This window comes from Felis catus, chromosome B4 (assembly GCF_018350175.1).
Source record: "Felis catus isolate Fca126 chromosome B4, F.catus_Fca126_mat1.0, whole genome shotgun sequence".
Classification (NCBI taxonomy): domain Eukaryota; kingdom Metazoa; phylum Chordata; class Mammalia; order Carnivora; family Felidae; genus Felis; species Felis catus.
The window spans coordinates 110,374,128-110,390,030 of record NC_058374.1 but is presented as its reverse complement, the minus strand read 5'-3'; the positions used below and the strand labels follow the sequence as shown (position 1 = coordinate 110,390,030).

Here is a 15,903-nt window from a genome sequence, read left to right as displayed (position 1 = left end):
AACTTGAATCGATCTTCTGCATGATATATCATAGTGAAACTGGCAAAATACAAGGATAAAGAGAAAATTCTGAAAGCAGCTAGAGATAAAGGTGCTTTAACATATAAAGGGAGACCTATAAGACTCGTGACTGATCTCTCTACTGAAACTTGGCAGGCCAGAAAAGAATGGCAGGAAATCTTCAATGTGATGAACAGAAAAAATATGCAGCCGAGAATCCTTTATCCAGCAAGTCTGTCATTTAGAATAGAAGGAGAGATAAAGGTCTTCCCAAAGAAACAAAAACTGAAGGAATTCGTCACCACTAAACCAGCTTTACAAGAGATCCTAAGGGGGATCCTGTGAGACAAAGTACCAGAGACATCGCTACAAGCATGAAACCTACAGACATCACAATGACTCTAAACCCATATCTTTCTATAATAACACCGAACGTAAATGGACTAAATGTGCCAACCAAAAGACACAGGGTATCAGAATGGATAAAAAAACAAGATGCATCTATTTGCTGTCTAAAAGAGACTCATTTTAGACCTGAGGACACCTTCAGATTGAAAGTGAGGGGATGGAGAACTATTAATCATGCTACTGGAAGTCAAAAGAAGGCTGGAGTAGCCATACTTATATCAGACAAACTAGACTTTAAATTAAAGGCTGTAACAAGAGATGAAGGAGGGCATTATATAATAATTACAGGATCTATCCCTCAGGGAGAGCTAACAATTATAAATGTCTATGCACCAAATACAGGAGCCCCCAAATATATAAAACAATTACTCACAAACATAAACAACCTTATTGATAGAATGTGGTAATTGCAGGGGGCTTTAACCCTCCACTTACAGAAATGAATAGATCATCTAGACACACGATCAATAAAGAAACAAGGGCCCTGAATGAGACATTGGATCAGATGGACTTGACAGATATATTCAGAACTCTGCATCCCAAAGCAAGAGAATATACTTTCTTCTCGAGTGCACATGGAACGTTCCCCAAGATAGATCACATACTGGGTCACAAAACAGCCCTTCATAAGTATACAAGAATTGAGATCATACCATCATACTTTCAGACCACAATGCTATGAAGCTTGAAATCAACCACAGGAAAGAGTCTGGAAAACCTCCAAAAGCATGGAGGTTAAAGAACACCCTACTAAAGAATGAATGGGTCAACCAGGCAATTAGAGAAGAAATTAAAAAATATAAGGAAACGAAAATGAAAATACAACAATCCAAACGCTGTGGGATGCAGCAAAGGCAGTCCTGAGAGGAAAATACATTGCAATCCAGGCCTATCTCAAGAAACAAGAAAAATCCCAGATACAAAATCTAACAGCACACCTAAAGGAAATAGAAGCAGAACAGCAAAGGCAGCCTAAACCCAGCAGAAGAAGAGAAATAATAAATATCAGAGCAGAAATACACAATATAGAACCTAAAAAAGCTGTAGAGCAGATCAATGAAACCAAGAGTTGGTTTTTTGAAAAAATAAACAAAATTGATAAACCTCTAGCCAGGCTTCTCAAAAAGAAAAGGGAGATGGCCCAAATAGATAAAATCATGAATGAAAATGGAATTATTAAGACCAATCCCTCAGAGATACAAGCAATTATCAGGGAATACTATGAAAAATTATATGCCAACAAACTGGACAACCTGGAAGAAATGGACAAATTCCTAAACACCCACACTCTTCCAAAAATCAACCAGGAAGAAATAGAAAGCAGCGAAGAAATTGAATCAGTTATCAAAAATCTTCCAACAAATAAGAGTCCAGGACCAGACGGCTTCCCGGGGGAGTTCTACCAGACATTTAAAGCAGAGATAATACTTATCCTCAAGCTGTTCCAAGAAACATAAAGGGAAGGAAAACTTCCAGACTCATTCTATGAAGCTAGTATTACTTTGATTCCTAAACCAGACAGAGACCCAGTAAAAAAAGAGACTACAGGCCAATATCCCTGATGAATATGGATGCAAAAATTCTCTATAAGATACTAGCAAATAGAATTCAACAACATATAAAAAGAATTATTCACCATGATCAAGTGGGATTCATTCCTGGGATGCAGGGCTGGTTCAACATTCACAAACCAATGTGATACATCACATTAATAAAAGAAAATATAAGAACCATATGATCCTGTCAATCGATGCAGAAAAGGCATTTGGCAAAATTCAGCAAAGTTTCTTAATAAAAACCCTCGAGAAAGTCGGAATAGAAGGAACATACTTAAAGATCATAAAAGCTATTTATGAAAAGCCCACAGCTAACATCATCCTCAATGGGGAAAAACTGAGAGCTTTTTCCCTGAGATCAGGAACACGACAGGGATGCCCACTCTCACCGCTGTTGTTTAACATAGTGCAGGAAGTTCTAGCGTCAACAATCAGACAACAAAAGGAAATCAAAGACATCAAAATTGGCAAAGATGAAGTCAAGCTTTCACTTTTTGCAGATGACAGGGTATTATACATGGAAAATCTGATAGACTCCACCAAAAGTCTGCTAGAACTGATACATGAATTTAGCAAAGTTGCAGGATACAAAATCAATGTACAGAAATCAGTTGCATTCTTATACACTAACAATGAAGCAACAGAAAGACAAATAAAGAAACTGATCCCATTCACAATTGCACCAAGAAGCATAAAATACCTAGGAATTAATCTAACCAAAGATGTAAAGGATCTGTATGCTGAAAACTATAGAAAGCTTATGAAGGAAACTGAAGAAGATATAAAGAAATGGAAAAACATTCCGTGCTCATGGATTGGAAGAATAAATATTGTCAAAATGTCAATACTACCCAAAGCTATCTACACATTCAATGCAATCCCAATCAAAATTGCACCAGCGTTCTTCTCAAAACTAGAACAAGCCATCCTAAAATTCATATGGAACCACAAAAGGCCCCGAATAGCCAAAGTAATTTTGAAGAAGAAGACCAAAGCAGGAGGCATCACAATCCCAGACTTTAGCCTCTACTACAAAGCTGTAATCATCAAGACAGCATGGTATTGGCACAAAAACAGACACAAAGACCAATGGAATAGAATAGAAACCCCAGAACTAGACCCACAAACGTATGGCCAACTCATCTTTGACAAAGCAGGAAAGAACATCCAATGGAAAAAAGACAGTCTCTTTAACAAATGGTGCTGGGAGAACTGGACAGCAACATACAGAAGGATGAAACTAGACCACTTTCTCACACCATTCACAAAAATAAACTCAAAACGGATAAAGGACCTGAATGTGAGACAGGAAACCATCAAAACCCTAGGGGAGAAAGCAGGAAAAGACCTCTCCGACCTCAGTCGTAGCAATTTCTTACTTGACACGTCCCCAAAGGCAAGGGAATTAAAAGGAAAAATGAACTACTGGGACCTTATGAAGATAAAAAGCTTCTGCACAGCAAAGGAAACAACCAACAAAACTAAAAGGCAACCAACGGAATGGGAAAAGATATTTGCAAATGACATATCAGACAAAGGGCTAGTATCCAAAATCTATAAAGAGCTCACCAAACTCCACACCCGAAAAACAAATAATCCAGTGAAGAAATGGGCAGAAAACATGAATAGACACTTCTCTAAAGAAGACATCCAGATGGCCAACAGGCACATGAAAAGATGCTCAACGTCACTCTTCATCAGGGAAATACAAATCAAAACCACACTCAGGTATCACCTCACGCCAGTCAGAGTGGCCAAAATGAACAAATCAGGAGACTATAGATGCTGGAGAGGATGTGGAGAAACGGGAACCCTCTTGCACTGTTGGTGGGAATGCAAATTGGTGCAGCCGCTCTGGAAAACAGTGTGGAGGTTCCTCAGAAAATTAAACATAGACCTACCCTATGGCCCAGCAGTAGCACTGCTAGGAATTTACCCAAGGGATACAGGAGTACTGATGCATAGGGGCACTTGTACCCCAATGTTTATAGCAGCACTCTCAACAATAGCCAAATTATGGAAAGAGCCTCAATGCCCTTCAACTGATGAATGGATAAAGAAATTGTGGTTTATATACACAATGGAGTACTACATGGCAATGAGAAAGAATGAAATATGGCCCTTTGTAGCAATGTGGATGGAACTGGAGAGTGTGATGCTAAGTGAAATAAGCCATACAGAGAAAGACAGATACCATATGTTTTCACTCTTATGTGGATCCTGAGAAACTTAACAGAAACCCATGGGGGAGGGGAAGGAAAAAGAAAAAAAAAGTGGTTAGAGTGGGAGACAGCCAAAGCATAAGAGACTCCTAAAATCTGAGAACAAACTGAGGGTTGATGGGGGGTGGGAGGGAGGGAAGGGTGGGTGATGGGTATTGAGGAGGGCACCTTTTGGGATGAGCACTGGGTGTTGTACACAAACCAATTTGACAATAAATTTCATATATTGAAAAAAAGATAAAAATAAATAAATAAAAATTTTATGTAAGGGTATTCAAATTCAGCTTCTTTGCTCTCTTACCTCTTACCATATCTTGCTGGGACCCTGGTATTATACTTGTAAGCTTTTTATCCCTACCAGGGAATGTTAGGAACCACAAGGAACAAATATTTCTCCTTTGAAAATAGGAACATTTTAGTATCTCTATACTGACTACACACACCATGAGTGTTGTCTACTTAGAATGTTCTTTGCTGCTTAATTTCTGTACATCATTGGCTTTAGCTCAGGCAGACAAAATTATTTTTAAGGCACTATACTGAACTGACATGATTTGTATCCAAAAGCAAAAAAAAGGTTCTAGAAACCTTTTGAGAGCCTAAAATGTTACCATAGTTCCAATGGGACATATTTGCCAGCTGAATGGATGAAGTCTGAAAATGCAGGGGGAATAGGTTATTTTTAATTGCAATATACATGATTTTTTTTGTTAGGTCTATTAGAGAGCCATAGGTAATGGCCAATTAAAAAATTAATTATTAACATAACTAATTATAGTAAATCTTGGATTGCAAAAGTAACTCGTTCTGTAAGTGTTCCACAAAACAAGGAAATATTTCTAATAAATTTTAACTTGATAAATGAGTAATGTCTTACAATAGTAGTATGTGAAACAAAGTCACATGATCACACCTGAGCCAATGGCTCACTCTCTCCCTCTCTCTCTCTCTCTCTCTCTCTCTCTCTCTCTGTCTCTCTGTCTCTCTGTCTCTCTGGCTGTGGAATTGTGGGTGACCATCTCCCATGGTCACATGCTTGATCTCAGGCTGTGGCAGAAATCGATGGTTTCAGAACTCTGGAGGGTGCCCACAACTGGCACTAGTGTCTTGTTTGTCACTTCAAACCACCTATTACGTACTTCACTTTTCCACACAGGAGTAAGCTAAGGAATGCTTTGTTTCATTTTAGGTCAGACTGCCTTCAGATATAGACTTTTTCCTCTGCTGTCTTACTGTCAGTTTCATTAAATATGACAAGAATTTATTAATACTGTATTGTAGTATCTCTGAAAGCGTATATGACGGCCCCCATGCAGAAAAAGGCTGAAAAGAAAGGCAGTGAGAAGGAGATGATCATGGTGGATGTTAAGAAGGAAATCATTGAGCAGTAGAAACAAGGCATGCAAGTGGCCGAAATTGCAAGATTTTATGGGAAGTCTACATCTGCATCTCATCTGGAGAGGAGGAGAAAAAGGTAGAGGAATCCCTCACTTCAAATGAGATTAGGGAGATGTGTAAAATGTGGAAACGGTGCAAAATTTTATAGAAATGCACCACCCAAATAAGGCTGTGGCAGTGTGAGTGATGAATCTATTTAATGGCAATGCAATGTCACATTTCCACGAAATCCTCAAAAGGAGGCAAAAGCAAGTGCCAGTGGATAGGTTCTTTGTTTAAGTTGCATAAAAAGAGAAAGTTCCATGGAGTCTATAGATAGCAGTGATTCCGTTAGTGATGGTGAAAGTTGTCCTACACAATAACCCTCTTCTCTCGTCTCCCTCACAGCAGCCACTAAAGTTTTCAAAGGTAAGTGCAGATTAATTTTTCTTTATATTTTGTATTTTCTTAATTTTATATTATATTGCAGTGTGGTAATGGAATAAGCTTAGGAACTCCCTGAGCCTGCACTGATGGGTTAACAAGGCATAAAGAATTAAAAAGCCATAGGATACTCACACCCAAATTTGGGTAAACAAGATTAGGTAAATAAGTATAGAGAGGGTGGGCCAATGCCCCAATACAAAAGTATATGAGGTAAATAAGATTAGGTATTCAGGGAAGATACCACCCGCCCCCCCCCCCCCCCCCAACTCCCCAACTTAGTATTATAGCAGAAAGCTGCTTTTGCAGAAGGACCAAATTAGGTAAACAGGTAAATAGGGCTATAGACCACTACAGGGCAAAGCTGCCCAGAGCAGAGCTAATTAACAAAAGAAAGGTTCCTAGTTGACTCTGAGGTTACATGTTCCACCTTTCTTGTCCCCAGACAAGTTTAGGTAAACAGGTGGTGCCTGCGGTCTGCTGTAAACAACCTTCCTCTGGGCACCAGGATTTTTTGTTTTGTATTAACCCAAACCCCTAACCCCACATATCTTCAAGATCCCCTTTCCCATGAGTCCATGAGTTAATGTTTACAGTTTCATTGTCTCTTTCTGCACGTTCATCACCATGTTTGTAAGCCTTCTGATCCTAATAAGAAAGGAGCAAGGACCCTTAATCAGGGGCTCTTGTCTTCTCCTGGACATTAGCCATCTTTCACATTTTAATCCTGCATCCCGCTTTCTTGCTAGACAAGAAAGAACTCTAGGCCCAGAGTCTATGACATTACAGTATTGTGATCATTTTTATATGAATACTTTTGGGTTCTGGAACAAATCATCTGAGTTTCCATTATTTCTTATGGGGAAATTTGCTTTGACATATAAGTGCTTTGGATTACAAGCATGTTTCCGGAACAAATTATGCTCACAAACAAGTATTTTACTGTATTTACACAATTCATTAGTAATCTGAGACTCTGCTATGACAAATAATCATTAGCATAGCAGATAACAGGTTTACTCTGTGAAAGTACAGTAAAACAGTTATATTACAAACAAAATAATATAGATCATTACTAAATTCAGGTGTATTAAAAGAAAATTTAATTACTCATATTATTAGGTGGCAATAAAAACATAGGGATGAATATAATGAGTGAATTAGCGGACAGTTCCCTGCTAATGTGAATCTCCATATAGCGGAGGCAATATCTAGTGCAATGGGATTATTTGCAAACGTTACCTTAAGATAGATATATTGTAGGCCAAATGCCAGAAGAGAGTGGCTCATTACAGCTCAGTGGTTCTCAACCATGGCTGCACCAGAGAATCACTTGGATAACTTAAGAAACACCCAATCCTCTACCCCCCCAAAATCCTACAATAAAAAAGCGAACACACACAAAAAGAACAAGACAAAAATATTGATGGTAACATCCCATTCTGAGCGAACTGTAACTAAAAAGTTTGAGTAGAGCCTTGGTAACATTATAAGTGCCCCAGGCAACTGTAATACGCAGCCAGATTTATAATACACCGAACCATTCAAAAACAGAGTATTACTATCCAAAGAATGGGTTTATAAAAGAGATGATCTAAACACTGAGAAGCCAAAAGGAGTCTAAAGATTCCTAATGTGCCAGTATTCATACAGTTCAGGAGAATGTTCTAAGCCCAAAATGTGTCTTTAAGCTCTATACTGGCACAAAAATCCTTATAAAGGTTTGGTGATCTGCACACAGGCTTCTAGCCTATCAGTACTTATGGACATCAACCATTAGATCTTTGTGCTAATTCCAGGCTTGTCAAGAAAACATATAATACCTAAATACTATTCAGAACAATTTTTCCCTAGTGGCATGTTTCCCAACAGGAAAAGAAGATGCCCATCTGAAAACAGGAGGAAGCAACAATCTCCACCATATATTGTTATTCTAATTTGTTCATTCATTTTGTCTGAGTCTATTATTATGAGTATTTTCTTAGTGTGCCCACTTAGAGGTGCTTTGAACAAAATCAAATATTGTATTTGTAAAGCTGAGGAAATCATATTGACACGAAGGTATAACTTTCATGAGACCTTTAATCTAGCCAGCTAACCTTTCAGTTTAAAATCTCAATGCCATGATTAAAATCACAACAGATACTAGCTTAAGTTGTAGGAATGGGTTCTAAGGGTCTCTGGGGATAAAAGGTAGGGGTAGAAGGAAATAAACTGACTAGAAAATAATGTATCTTATTATAGAACCATATTTTTTCCTCATTATCAAATATGTATTTTTTTTAAAGGCTAGAATTAGGTGAGAACAGGAAGGTTTAAGAAAATAAAGTCTGCTTTTTAACAAGAAAAAATACTTATGTGCTGTGACTAAAGGAATGACAGACTTCACCCCCACCCTTGAGAAACTTCCATATTTAAAGCCTGCTTGGGATTCTCTCTCTCTGCCCTTCTTAAACTCATGATCACATGAGTGCTCACATGCACTATCACTCTCAAAAAAAAAGTCTAATCTATTTATATTGAAGTCACATATTTTCAGATGGTTAAATATATCCAAAGTGGTCATCTCTTTGGCCTGAATCATGGAAAAAGAAAATTAGCAAGAAATAGATTTGTTTACACTTACTCATACACTAATGTTTGGTTTTCACACACATATATTATTTTTAAAAAGATTAAACCAAGGTATACAACTAAGGAAAGAACCATATACTGCTTTAAAGATGATAACCACATCTTCAACTTCCTATCTAACATACAAATTTTTGGGAAACAAATTCATAAATGCTATGATGCCAATGTTGATAAAGAATTATGAGTAATAAACTATTAGAATTATTTAAAATCTGAGATACATATAAGCAATAAATAACTACTTACCTCAGACATAGGGGTTCCCCAGAAGTCATTCTGAAATAAAGTTTTTAAAGGTGTAGATGGATGCAGGTCTTTATTATCCAGTATTGCTGAAACATCATCAAAAACAAAACCACAAAAGAGGCTGTTCCAATAGCAGGCAGTAACCACACCTACTATTAAGGTTACTTCTTTGAGGTTAATATCAGCCATCTTTTCCACAAGCACTTGTGGATAAAATCTAGGAGGGAAAAATCATGAAAATAAAATAAGCATCATTTTTTTCAAATAAGTAAAATTTTAGTAGAAGGATAAGTAAAATAGCGAATGCTAATTCTCCTTGAGAGTATTTCAAAGCTCAGCTCAAATATCATCCACCTCTAAAAAGTATTAGCTGCCCACTCTCTTCAAATTTCTAACTTAAAATTAACTGCTGCTTCATGAATTTCATACCTCTACTACAATCACACCACTTAATCTCTGGATTTATATCTCTAGCTAACTAGATAGTGAATTCCTTATAAGTCGTCACAGGTCAGATTACTCAGGGAAACAGATATACATACAAAAAACTTAAAAAAAAAAAAACTAGTATGGTGTACTCAAGGAGTAGTAAATAAATCTTAGTGGGAAGGACAGTAAATTTTTGTGGGAAAACAAATATTTGAAAAAACATTGAACATGGATTTTCTGAAATGTATCTTGAAACTTCTATTTTAGTACTTAATATACTAGAAGATCAACTATTACCTAAATCAGGTGTCCAAACTTGCAGCCCACAGCCTTGGTTTGGTTAAAACCTTTTAAACATATCTGTCTTAAATGTCTCTATAGGAATTCTAAGCCTAAGATAGCTGTATACTAGCCATTTAAGTATCATCTCGTCTTTAACCCTGACTTGTTTGATTGATTTATGTTATCTGGCCCATATAAGCTTAAAACCCAGTTCTAAATAGTGTTTCTTTTTCTTTTTACCACAAATGGTTTTAATATAGGGAATGGGCTTCACACATGAAAATTCATAATTAAGTCATTGTTTTAGAGAGGATTCAGTGAGGGGTACCTGGGTGGCTCAGTCGGTTAAGCATCCAGCTCTTGATTTCAGCTCAAGTCACGTATCTCAGGGATGCAAAGGATGGAGCCCCGTGTCTGGCTCTGCACTGACAGCGCAGAGCTTGCTTGCAATTCTCTCCCACCCCCTCCCGCCCCTCTGCCCCTTCTCATTGGTGCTCTCTCAAAATAATTTTTTTTTTTTAAATAAAGGATTCAGTGAGAAAATGGTTTAGAGTAAAAGGCACTATAATAATTGGATGATACTGAAGAATCAGCCCTATAATTAAAATAAGGGTACTCTTGAAAAACAAGCTGATGATATACTTTTTTAGCTTGAGTAGTATCATTAGTATCATTTTAGGCTCATCACTTGTGGAAGATAGAACTATGCCCCTCTCCCAAACTGTCCACATCCAAATCCCCTGATCCTGTGAATACGTTACCTTACATGGCAAAAGAGACTTCACAAGTTATGATTACATGGAGGGTTTTGAGATGAAGAGATTATATCCTTAATTATCTGGTGGGCCAATTCAATGACACGAAACCTTACAAAAGGCAGGCAGAAGAGTCAGAAAAGCAGAGATGAGAGTGATGTGACAGCAGGCTAGGGCCATAAGGCAAGGAATGATGGCAGCCTCTAGAAGGTGGAAAGGCAAAAAAACCACTTTCTTCATTAGATTCTAAAGGGACCACAGCCCTATTGACATTTCAATTTTAGTCTAGTGAAACCCATTTTGCATGTCCATAGTTATAAAATAAATTTGTTGGGGCGCCTGTGTGGCTCAGTCCATTATGCGTCTGACTTCAGCTTAGGTCATAATCTCCCGGTTTATGAGTTTGAGCCCTGCATCGTACTCTGTGCTGACAGCTTGGAGCCTGCTTGGGATTCAGTGTCTCCCACTTTCTGACCCTCCACTGCTCATGCTCTCTCTTCTCAAGAATAAATAAACAGTAAAAAAATAAATAAATAGAATTTTTGTTACTTTAAGCCAGCATGTTTGTGATAATTTGTTATAGCAGCAAGAAGAAACAATACATCACTCACAGAGCCAAAAGATCTAAGGCCTGATATACATCTGGCCTAGATGTAGAGAGGAAGAATACAGTAGGGAGGGCAGAGAGAGATTTAAAATCAGACGTAAGTTTATATAAAGATACACACACAAGCCTATTAAAGTGCCTTTAGAATTGGATAGGAAAACCTTAGAATATATTACACTTAAAGAAATGCAAAATCCAATGCTACCAATCACCAAAGGAAATTAGCTGTACCTTTTGAAGGATAGTTTTAACTAAAAGAAAAATTATCTAAGGGTTTATCTTGAGTCCACAAGTGATTTATCATCTCTAAAGAGTAAGACCTTATACCTTATTATCATAGAAAAAGCTGATAGCACTTGTTTAAAGATTGGAGACTGACCAGGCATTATTTGCCTCACTCATTCTCAACTACACACTAAAATGACAAAGTATTAAAAGAGAAAAGAAAGGGAGGTATAAATTCCCAAGGATAAACACCACTGGAGAGGCAATCATAGCAAGTTTTGGAAGCTGGAAAAACAAAATTTATCAAGTGACCTAACAGAGCTCAGGAAAGTGAATCTAAAGCTTAAGGTGCAAAACTTAAAAAGTTTTTTGCATCCCTGCCAGCATCAATCTCAAAACTGGTGACAAGATCTCAAGAAATAGGTTGGAACATATGGATTTGTTAGAATTTAGACCCCTTTCCCATTGGGTACAGGCAAGTGACCTCTTGTATAGCAGGGGAGAAGATCAGAGACTTCCTCTCTGAAATAGGTGAAATACAAGGTGTCTGACACAGAAGACACAAGTCAGAAGGTAGCAAACTGAAAATGAGGGTTAACCAGAAGTCTGTCTATATACATTTTGAGACACTCCAGCTCTTTTTTACAAACTGGTATAGAATCTTATAAAATATTACAACTCTGGAAACAAACAAAAAGGACTCTAAAAGCTTCCACAAAGAAAACAGGTTCCATACCAAAGATTATGAATCCAAACAAATCTTTTTTCTTTCACTAATACTGGAAGCTAGATGCAGAAGAAAAAGGGAGTAATGCTTCAGGTTTCTGAGGGATAATAATTTCCAACCTAAAATTCTATGTTAATAAACAAAAATTACCCAACTAAGAAACTAGAATAAAAATATTTTAAGACATTCAAGGTCTTAAAAACATTACCTCTGTCTCCTCTTTTCAGGAAACTAACAGAAGATGTATACCAGTAAAATTAGGGAGTATACTAAGAAACAGAGAGAGGGAAATCAGGAGACAGGGGATCCAATGCAAGATAGCAACAAAAGAAATACCCAGAAGAAAACAAAAACTAAACAAAACAAAGCAAAAAAAGAAATACTCAGAATGACAACCATGCAAGCAAGTCAACTGACCACTTCATACTAGGTCAGAAGGTTCTTGAACAACACTCCCAAGAAGATATAAACAGAGCACCTAATGGGTGAGAACCATGTTACTCTTACAGTGTGTGTGTGTGTAATTGAAATTTAGGAAAACAAAACAACTCAGAACATCCACCATGGGATAGATGAAAATCAGGTCTTGTGTATCGGTCAGAAACCTCTCTCCCATAAATAATGTCAGGTCCCTGACCTGGTGACACTTGGGAGTTCTTACCCCAAACTGCTGTTAAACTATTTGGTTAAACATTCTCACCACAGGAAAAATTAAAATAAATAGAGGAAATTGGAGTAAATTAAACCCGTGGTTCTACTACTTCACAGTTATATTTGGGAATTAACATGTATTTGATTATTAGAGTACTTATAATGTTCAGAATAATCTTATACACTGTAGACTCTTGATATATTAGCTTCAAAAATAATTTAAAATGCAATTTTATAGGACACAATGATATGTAAAATATACATAATATTAAATTATTGGCCATGCAGTTTGTGGATTTAGGCTTTTTAGCTGAAAAGTATACTAATTTAGCCAAGTTTGCAAATATATTGGAATTTTTGTAAAGACTTGGGAGTTGCAATAGTTTTAAGTTTAATTTATTAGGTGTATACAAATTGTTTTAAGTATTGAGAAAATTTTGCTTTTTAAGTCAGGTGTCTTGAGTCCTTGAATAAAAATTAGGCTCAGTTGGTTAAGCATCCGACTTCGGCTCAGGTCATGATCTCACGGGTTCCTGAGTTTGAGCCTCCTATCTGGCTCTCTGCTCTCAGCACAGAGCCTGCTTCAAATTCTGTCTCCCCCTCTCTCTCTGCCCCTCCCATGCTCATGCTCTCTCTCAAAAATAAACATTAAAAAAATAATAAAAATATATTAAAATTATAAATGCAATTTTAAATTAAGGCAATTTAACCAAGTTTTAAATGTAGCTTATGCATTTAGTCCTTTCAATTTGAGTTATATAAAAAAGAGGGTGGGGGGGGGCGTGTAATTTTACAAACATAATAAGACTTTTAGGTTGAATTTAAAGGTTTACAAAACATAAGGTTATAAAATGTTACTTTAAAAAACTTGGACAGTTCCCAGGATTTCTAAATATAGTTAGGTAATTAAGAGTTATACAATCACATTAAGTTGCAAACAGTTCCATTCAGTAATTGACGTGCTCAATGCCAACATAATAATCAAAACCCTCAACTTGATTTAACTTTAGGGATTGTCTTCTGCTCCAAGCTCAAGCTCACTGCAAATGAGAAGCCTTGTGACATGGAGAGGGGGTTCAATGCTTCTCTTTCTTTACCTAGAGATGATAGTACCTTACATGCTTGTTAAACATAAAGAAAGGAAAGCAAAAATGCTTACTTGACCATTATATCAAAGATGAGATTCTCATAGGTGTTTGTTACCATGTACCCCTTTTTCTAAAAATCCAGTAGTACAACTGTGGAAAAAATAAACCTACAGGAAAATTTTATATGAATTTGTGACTAACCTGGAAAGTAGAGTTCTCTCAGTTCAATAGTTTCATGATCTTCTTCAATAAGAATAATCTATATTTTATGACTAATTTTATGACTATTTTAAAGTGTATAAAACTTTGGCCTGCAAAGTTTATGAAGTATTTACTCTGACTCTTCCTAATCTTTCCAGTCTCATGTCAAGAGACAAGTGTCAGCTTGCTGCACACTGAGTCTTCTCTACTAGAACAGACAAAATGAAATATTTTATACACAGTGGATACTAAAGTTCTCATGGTTATGCTTTATTATAGATGCTGGAAAATAACCTACCATTCATTTTCTTTTTTTTTTTTTAATTTTCTTTTCAACTTTTTGTATTTATTTTTGGGACAGAGAGAGACAGAGCATGAACGGGGGAGGGGCAGAGAGAGAGGGAGACACAGAATCGGATACAGGCTCCAGGCTCTGAGCCATCAGCCCAGAGCCCGACGCGGGGCTTGAACCCACGGACCGTGAGATCGTGACCTGGCTGAAGTCGGACGCTTAACCGACTGCGCCACCCAGGCGCCCCTCATTTTCTTGATAAAGCAGCAAAGAAGGGAATGGAAGTAACATCTGAACAAAATAAGTTGACTGATACAGGGAACAGAGGTAGCAATTACAAAAGGGAAAGTCTTTTTTGTGAAATGATTTTGATTAAAACTGCTCATAAAACCAGAGAGAAGACAGAAGGCAGGTCCAGGCAAGTGTTCCTGTAGCAAGGACATTTATAAAATTATCACATCTCTTGGTATCACTCTTCTCTTGGTAAAAACTGACTGATGCAGAAAATATGATAAAAAAAAAAAATAACAGTTTTAGTGGTTTTCCTCAAAATTAGAGTGACTGAAGTAGAACTTGAGTTAAATTTGATTCACAGCTACGTACATACTATAATGCATAAGGACCTAGACCATAGCAAACTTGTTTCCTGTTGTATCGCCCTTGTCTAGCTGTTGGGGAAGGTCATTGAAAAGATGTGACTGACAGGGGGGCCTGAGTGGGCCAGTTGGTTAAACCTCCGATTTTTGATTTTGGCTCAGGTCATGTTTGTGGGATTGAGCTCCGCATAGGGCTCTGTGCTGACAGCACAGAGTCAGCTCAGGATTCTCTTTTTCTCCCCCCCTCTGCCTTTTCCCAACCTGCACGCCAAAATAAACTTAAAAAAAAAAACAAAAAACAAATGTGACTGCCAGCTGATCTATAAATTGGGCCCAAGTGATCTGTCCCCTCCAGTTGGAATGTGGGTTGTTTGCTTTTCATGCAAGCTTTGCTATCCCAAAGGCTACTGCAAGGACATAGCCTTGAGATAATGATATAGTGTTGAGAACACCTGCACAATATACTTGACTGAACCCAGTTAAGGCCTCTCTATATAAGCTTTTCAGATTGGGTGGGTGCAGGGGTTCGTTAGTCTTTCCACTATGCAAGACAAGCCTCGTAGGTAAGTACCCTTTACTTAGTGAAGCTGCCACCTACCAACCTGGAATGGCCTTCCCCTTTGTCTCTCTGCCCTCCATGTTCAGAAGCCAGTTTCGGATTACACCTGGAAAGCTCCTAAGGAGGTTATAAGTCGATGCTAGGACAGTGTACAAGCTCAAAAATATTGTTAGAGTAAAAAAAAAAATGAAATTTAAGTAAGATTTTGCATTTTGTCAGGACTGTAATTGAGATCTGGGTAACAGTCTTAGATTCATTAACTATTAGGAAATTACTTAGCTTCTCTGAATTTATTTTCACTTCTGAAAAGTGAAAATAAAATTTACCATCAGACCAGGTACCTTGAGATGCTGGCAATATAAATGTGAACAAGAGGATGAGGGGAACTAAGGGTAGTAAAGATGAAAACAGACAAACGAAACTAGTAAATGAATATACAGAATAGTGATAATGAATGAAAAACAAGAAAAAAAACAAGGTGCTACAGAAAAATCAGATTCCACGAAAATAAATATGCAGTTTTAAGCACATGATTAGATCTCATCTCTTCCCTTCCTTGCTAAATTATGAATTAAAAACTGAACATGAAAAACGTAATTCAAAT

At 37.2% G+C, this 15,903-nt stretch overlaps 1 protein-coding gene across 4 annotated transcripts in view; it reads right to left on the bottom strand.

Annotated features, from left to right (window-relative positions):
- TMTC3 (transmembrane O-mannosyltransferase targeting cadherins 3) overlaps positions 1 to 15,903 on the bottom strand; it is a 60,343-nt gene that overhangs the window by 41,399 nt on the left and 3,041 nt on the right. For all 4 annotated transcript variants that reach the window (XM_006933916.5, XR_002743960.2, XR_002743961.2 and 1 more), the window contains exon 2: positions 8,888 to 9,104. In XM_006933916.5, the coding sequence (XP_006933978.3) occupies positions 8,888 to 9,076 (189 nt within the window). In that variant the 5' untranslated portion in view covers positions 9,077 to 9,104. The remainder of the gene's footprint in view (positions 1 to 8,887; positions 9,105 to 15,903) is intronic.